This window comes from Penaeus chinensis, chromosome 32, assembly GCF_019202785.1.
Source record: "Penaeus chinensis breed Huanghai No. 1 chromosome 32, ASM1920278v2, whole genome shotgun sequence".
Lineage (NCBI taxonomy): Eukaryota > Metazoa > Arthropoda > Malacostraca > Decapoda > Penaeidae > Penaeus > Penaeus chinensis.
In genome coordinates, this window is record NC_061850.1 from 17154603 (window position 1) to 17162102 (window position 7500).

Here is a 7500-nt window from a genome sequence, read left to right on the forward strand (position 1 = left end):
ACAACTTTTTGTTTTGTTACATGCTTAATTGTTTATGTAATCATCATAGTTATAAATCAAGACATTAAATGAAAATTGGTACGACTAAAATTAGCTTAAATGGTGGGAAATCTAGTTAGAAATATAGACATCTTTGCATCCAAGAGTAACAATGCTGTTTTTGTTTTGTTTTTAGTATCATTCATTGTGTTTGTTATTTGCAATGCTGTCTAAATTTCTTATTCATATACATCACTGTTTTCAAAGGCATGATTTTTTTTTTTGTTTGGTCACACTAATGAAACCTCTGTCCCCATCTTTACTTGTGGGCCAAAGTCAAAAATTCCACACAGATGGAATTGACAACTTATATAAGTCCTACAGTGCCGGGATTTACTGCCTAAAACTTAGTTTTTCACTCACTCACTCACTCACTCACCCTCACACTCACACTCTCTCTCTCTCACACATACAGATACACATACACATACACATACACATACACATACACATACACATACACACACACACTCTCACTCACTCACTCTCACTCTCACTCACACTCACACTTACAAACACAAACACACACTCACTTTCTCGCTCGCTGTCACTCACACCCACCCACCCACTCACTCATTCACTCACTCACATCCACTCTCACACTCACATCCACTCTCACACTCACATTCACTCACTTACACCCACTCACACACTCACTCATTCACTCTCATACTCACTCACTCATTCACTCTCATACTCATGTACTCATTCACTCTCATACTCATGTACTCATTCACTCTCATACTCATGTACTCATTCACTCTCATACTCATGCACTCATTCACTCTCATACTCACTCACTCATTCACTCTCATACTCACTCACTCATTCACTCTCATACTCACTCACTCATTCACTCTCATACTCACTCACTTATTCACTCATACTCACTCAATCACTAACTCTCATACTCACTCACTCACTCACTAACTCTCATACTCACTCACTCACTCACTAACTCTCATACTCACTCACTCACTAACTCTCATACTCACTCACTCACTAACTCTCATACTCACTCACTAACTCTCATACTCACTCACTCACTAACTCTCATACTCACTCACTCACTAACTCTCATACTCACTCACTCACTAACTCTCATACTCACTCACTCACTAACTCTCATACTCACTCACTCACTAACTCTCATACTCACTCACTCACTAACTCTCATACTCACTCACTAACTCTCATACTCACTCACTCACTAACTCTCATACTCACTCACTCACTAACTCTCATACTCACTCACTCACTAACTCTCATACTCACTCACTCACTAACTCTCATACTCACTCACTCACTAACTCTCATACTCACTCACTAACTCTCATACTCACTCACTCACTAACTCTCATACTCACTCACTCACTAACTCTCATACTCACTCACTCTCATACTCACTCACTCACTCACTCTCATACATACTCACTCACTCACTCACTCACTCTCATACTCACTCACTCACTCATTCACTCTCATACTCACTCACTCATTCACTCTCATACTCACTCACTCATTCACTCATACTCACTCACCCACTCACTCTCATACTCACTCATTCACTCCCATACTCACTCTCATACTCACTCACTCACTCACTCACTCACTCTCATACTCACTCACTCACTCACTCTCATACATACTCACTCACTCACTCACTCTCATACTCACTCACCCACTCACTCTCATACTCACTCACTCATTCACTCTCATACTCACTCACTCATTCACTCTCATACTCACTCACTCATTCACTCATACTCACTCACCCACTCACTCTCATACTCACTCATTCACTCCCATACTCACTCTCATACTCACTCCTCAAAAAGATTAACTAAATCTCATTAAAATTATTAACATCATACATTCTAGACTAATTTCAAAAATGCATATTTCAAAAATTTATTAAAACAGACATGACTTTCATACTTGTCTTTATACATTGGGCATCAATTCCCCCACATATAGCATGCACTAAATGTTTAGTCCTTTCGGTAGCCTGGAGGCACTGCTGTTAGTAATGTGTATATCTTCATTATTTGTAATCAAACTTTTTTCAGTACTTGTACATACATACTGTTTGCTGTACTTGAATCCAAACCTAGTATTAATACATGGGGAAAAGGTAAGGGGGAGGATGATGAGGGACCCAAGAAGCATTAATTCAAACCAAAACATTCCAAATGCACAGAAGTCCACAAGATCTGTCTCACAAGAAGTACTCTGCAGGTTACCAAACAAACTTACAACAGTGACAAAGAATCACATTACATGTAAAGTACACTACTTTTGCTCCATACAACTTACTTTGATGATGTTGGGAAGAGCATCTTGGTAGGAGAGTGATGAGAGAAGGAAGGAAGTTTGGACTTGACAGCATTCTGCTGGTTCACTCTTGCCTCTGCACATTCAGCTAACTGCATTAGGCCCTTTCTTTCTACACCAGGGTTCACGTCAACATTTTTGCAACCAACACATTTACAAATATTAGAACAGGGAATTTTGGCCTGAGAAAGGAAGAATGAAGAACAGATTCAGATTTATTCAAATACAAGAAATCATCATGTTCATGCTTCTTCAATAAATAGACCTCTTATATTAAACTGGGTATTCAGCATTAAAACATCATTTGATATTTTCTGGAAGTATACATTTCACTAACAATTAAAAAAAAAATCTAGCATACATTAATCTTTAGACCATAAAGTGAGATGAGAAATCAACAGTGCAATAACACTCACCTCATAACATTCACAGTAATTTTTGAGGCATCCTGAACGCTTGCAGTTACAACCTTTGTTGTGCCTTCGTTCGTTATCACTGCCTCCTTTTCCAATTTTAGGTCGGAAAGCTTGAGGGTTTCGATCAAGACAAGCCTTGATTGCTTTTTGTCTGTCTTCTTCATGTGCTAAGTTGTTGAAACAATTTGCACAGTTGCAGTTATTGCAAAATTCACCATTTGCAAAACAATCACAGTAACTGTTGGGAATGAAAAATAAAAAATCTTATAAGGGAGAGATACCATGTCTCTACTATAACTTATGTGAATAAATGTTTTGATTTGCAACAAAATCTATTTCATTTTGAATTACAAAGTTAAATTATTTTGCAAAAACTGCATGTAAGCCATTTATATTACTGCTGCGCTAAATTTTTGGCAGTCATTTTGTGTACATGTATGTGGACACGCTAAATGTCAGTAGTTTAACTCTTGTGAACTAATATTTACATGCATTTGTCTTCACTATTTTGTATGTAAAATATGCATATCCCCCCCCCAATATTCAGTATTGAAAATGAACTTACAGTTTAAGACACTGGCTCTTTGTACAATTACAGGGCTTTCTTGGTCTAATTCCATTTGCATCTATTACTGTTCGTGGAGGTTGTGGCTTTGGGGGTGGAATTATTGTACCTGGGGCTGGCTGGCTTGACATCTGGACTGTTGCACTATTTGTTGTATTTGACTGTAGCTGTTCAATAAAAATGTCAGTAGTTTAGCAGTAGCTTATCATTAAAAGAGGAATGTAACTTTAATATAAATATTGTATTAATTTTTTAAAGCAATTCCTTAACCTTCCTCACTTTCAAGAAATCAATTTTCACTTTAACTCTTACCTGAGACATGTAATGGGCTGGAATCATGACCACAGAGCCAGGCTGGGTGTTGGAGAGGACTCCAGGGGGAAGAGCTGAGGCTGGCAAAGTAAGACTTGCTGTCTGAGGACGTATGGGAACACTACCACCAACACTGGCAGTTGGCACAGAACCAGACACTGGGATTATCACCCGCTGTTTACTGGGCTGTTGAATAAATAGTTACATGAAAAAAGTGTGTTGCAAATATTGTTTGTCCTTGTTAACAACATAATAAAATTTAGACAAAAGAATTTTGGCAATTCAATGCATATTGGTTGCTAGGAACTTCAAACCAAAAGTGAATCATGAAAATTTCTCATCCAAGTTTTCTCTTTCCCTATACATATCTTCAGGTTGCCTGATAAATTAGTACTATAACATAAAAGCATCCTTTGACAGAAATTATAAACTATCTTTTTCCTTTTAAAATTCAATAAGCCCTCAGAATTATGATTATAGACTTTATAAGCAGGAAGAAGAATGGCAAAGAAGTTCACACCCAGGAAAAATGAATAGGGCTAGTTAAGATATCACCTTTTTTTCATACTGAACTCTTTTGTTAAGAAGTATGCTTTTCACAAATTTTTTTTGCCTATATCAGATGGTCAAAAAGTTGATGTATAACTAGACCTCCTGATTAACCATATCGCTAAACTTCCATTAGTATAAACCGCTTGTCTATGCATTGCATTTCATTTATTATGCTACAGCAATTATTGGTAATTTTACCATTCAGAAGACTACCCAATTGTTTTAATAAACAATTGAGAATTATTTCCAACATACCTGTTGACTTGGTGCAATAGGCATTGCTTTTATCTTGATGGGCTGAGATGCAGCTGGGGCAATGGGCTTGTTGGTAGGTGGTGTTGGTCGGATGAGGGTTGCTGCTCCTCCCCCTCCTCCACTACCCCCTCCACCCACTCCTGGACTCACTAATCTCACATAGTTCATCTGTACATATAGGATTTCATTTAGAATATATTAAAGCATCGACAGAAAAACAAATTTAAAGACTTCAACATCCTTTTAACTTTGTGTACAAACCATCTTTCATAAAAGTTTAGCTTTCTATTCGAAGTCTGGTTTTTGTATCAAAATCAATGAATGGCTCACCCTGTTTGAAAACATCTGTACATTCTGTGGCTGAGCTGTCAGTTGTTGCACCTGGCTGGCAGGAATTTTGATGACCTGCTGTCCTCCAGAGGTCACAATCTGCCCTGCTCTGACAGTGCTTACTGATCCCTGTTGATAACAAAATTAAACCTTAGATGACACTTTTCAATTACTTGTATTTTTATTATTGTGATTTGACCATTTTGCAAACACTCTTGCCTACAAATTCATCCCAATCTCAGAGACTTGGTGAGATGATTAGGTAAACATACCTGGCCAGGCTGAGGAACATTGCTCTTGATCACAATTTTCTGTGGACTGGACAAAATATTGCGGACTGCTCCCCCACTGCTAATCTGGTGTGTTATAATCTGCTAAGGAAATGAAAAAATAACTGAATTAAGATCCATATAAAAAATGAATATTAGAGAAGAACCAAGAAATCAAGGGCAATTAACAAAATAAATAAGAACTCAATTAACCCATTGTTTCGTTTTATCAATTTTCTTTATCCACAGATGGCTCCACAAGCAGTCACTCACTGACGAGTCAATTATTAAGTCTTTCCAACCTCACCTGTTTACCCTTCTCCTTACTTTTAGAATGTTTCTTTTTTACTTTTTATTGCTATTATTATTCTTAATAACATTATAATTGTCATAATTCAATAATAACAATAACAACTTACATACTAAGAGTACTAGATAATAATATTTCTTTAACAAAAGGAAAGGAGAACTTTGGCGAGATCATGTAAGCCTATCAATTGGTTCCTTGGTAGCCTTGTAATTCTGGAGCAAACAAAATTCAGAAAAGAAAATTACAACTGACAGTATCCCTACCCTGAAGTGATGGGTTAAATATAAATCAGTCAATAAAGAAGCAACAAAAGTAATTGAAACAAACTACACTTTCAAGAGCATAAATATACACAAAATTGCACTTTGCTGAGCATAAATGTACACAAAATATAAAAGAGCTACATAGTTCACTCTTTATGATATTCTCTGTTCCAAAGAGTTGTACAAATTGAAGAAGTTTTAAAATCTATTTAATAAGCTATTTAACATTTTACAGTTCAAATTCAGTTAGTACAAGATTCCAGAAACCATCAACTAGAACCACAAAGGAACAGCAACTGCACTACTAGGAACAGCAAGTTAAGAAACTAGGATATGATTACAGAAGCTGGTTCTCAACCATGGCCTTGTGGTTTGCCTAAAACAAAGCTGTTCTTCTCAAAACTTTGTGATACTGGTTTTGACAAAAGTGTTTTGGGGCTAGTGTAGTAAAGATGTCACTCTCATTTACTGATATCAGCTACGTAAATCATGTAAATCAAAGATGTATAAGATAACAAGGAGCGTCAGCTCTGAAAAGAATGAAGGGTTTTCTTTATATCCATTTGATTTTCCTACATTACTTGAGGAGTCATCTGATAAAAAAAAAAATGGCTGGCCACAAGGATATTAAGAATTCCTCTTGGGGTTAATGGAGTGTAAGAGGTTGAGAATCAGTGGTTTTAGCAGTTGGCTAAATAATTTAGTAATTGGTGAAAAAGTGATAACATGGAGAGAAAAATATGCATTATAAAAAAGGACATTTTTACAGACAGAGCCTTTTAGTTTTCTTCCCCAAATAGCAGACACATATACAAGGGTGGAGCAATGCATTTTTTTTTTTCTTTTTTTATCACTGCTTCCTGTGATAAAATTGACTTTTTGAGTGATATGTCAGTATTACATGAAGTAATGGCAAAAACCTTGAAACAGAACCCTGGTTTGACTTACAAGGAAAATACAAAACAAAATGAACCCAAATACATCAGATTCAGTAAAATATTAGGTCATACAATTTTGTGTAACTAACATGCTCTTTTGATTTTTTCCCCTAAAAAAAATATTATACAGGAATGGGAAATAGATGAATATTTTTCCAGATCATAATTTCAAAGCTTGACCTTCATATAAATTCATTCTGGTCTTCCATAACACTGGTGAAAAAATGGTTATTGCTACTGTGGTTGATGACACAATCACCTCACTCAGCATAATTACCGCCACACCGGCGGTGGGATGCTGTAGTGAGGTCAGACCTGATTTGCCACGATGCAGGAGAGTGGGATACAGCCGTTCGGCCAATCAGCGTACTCAGCCACAGACTTCACATCTCCCATATTGTATTTATACAGCATGCTGTATAAATATAATAGACAGACTACTCTGCACCTTTGAGTTTGATTCTCCTTTCACTCAAGGCCCAGGCTCCACGAAGACATCCAAAAAATGCGGAAGGTGGCCGCTAAGCCACAACCATGATCAACACAGTCAACCACCCCCACACCGACTTCCACATCCAAGAGATCTGGAAAGTATTTTCTCGTCCATACCGGAGCCTTCCTCTCCATATTTCCAGCTACGCAGTCTGACAGATGAGCTGCCAGACTGGAACTCCAATCAACTCCTTTGGTTCCAGAAACATCACCGTATGCTTTGCCGGGCGCACTTACTCATGGAGTTTCCTCATCACTGATGTGACCCGGTCACTACTCTGCGCTGACTTCCTCTCACACCACAACCACCTGGTTGATTTAAGAAGACGCCGGCTCATCAACACGGAAATTTTCACGCAGTCTCCATTCCAGGTCCTCCTGAAGTCAACATGTGCCACCTCAGCGGAGATACCTACAGGGATATT

At 37.5% G+C, this 7500-nt stretch overlaps 1 protein-coding gene across 3 annotated transcripts in view; it reads right to left on the reverse strand.

Annotated features, from left to right (window-relative positions):
• Nucleotides 1–7500, reverse strand: part of LOC125042594 (protein lin-54 homolog) — a 25160-nt gene that overhangs the window by 1242 nt on the left and 16418 nt on the right. For 2 of the 3 annotated variants that reach the window (XM_047638334.1, XM_047638332.1), the window contains exons 8-14: nt 5076–5177; nt 4804–4932; nt 4474–4641; nt 3667–3852; nt 3355–3521; nt 2790–3027; nt 2356–2555 (exon numbers count right to left, since the gene is read on the reverse strand). In XM_047638334.1, the coding sequence (XP_047494290.1) occupies nt 2356–2555; nt 2790–3027; nt 3355–3521; nt 3667–3852; nt 4474–4641; nt 4804–4932; nt 5076–5177 (1190 nt within the window). The remainder of the gene's footprint in view (nt 1–2355; nt 2556–2789; nt 3028–3354; nt 3522–3666; nt 3853–4473; nt 4642–4803; nt 4933–5075; nt 5178–7500) is intronic. The other variant, XM_047638333.1, reaches the window with a different exon arrangement.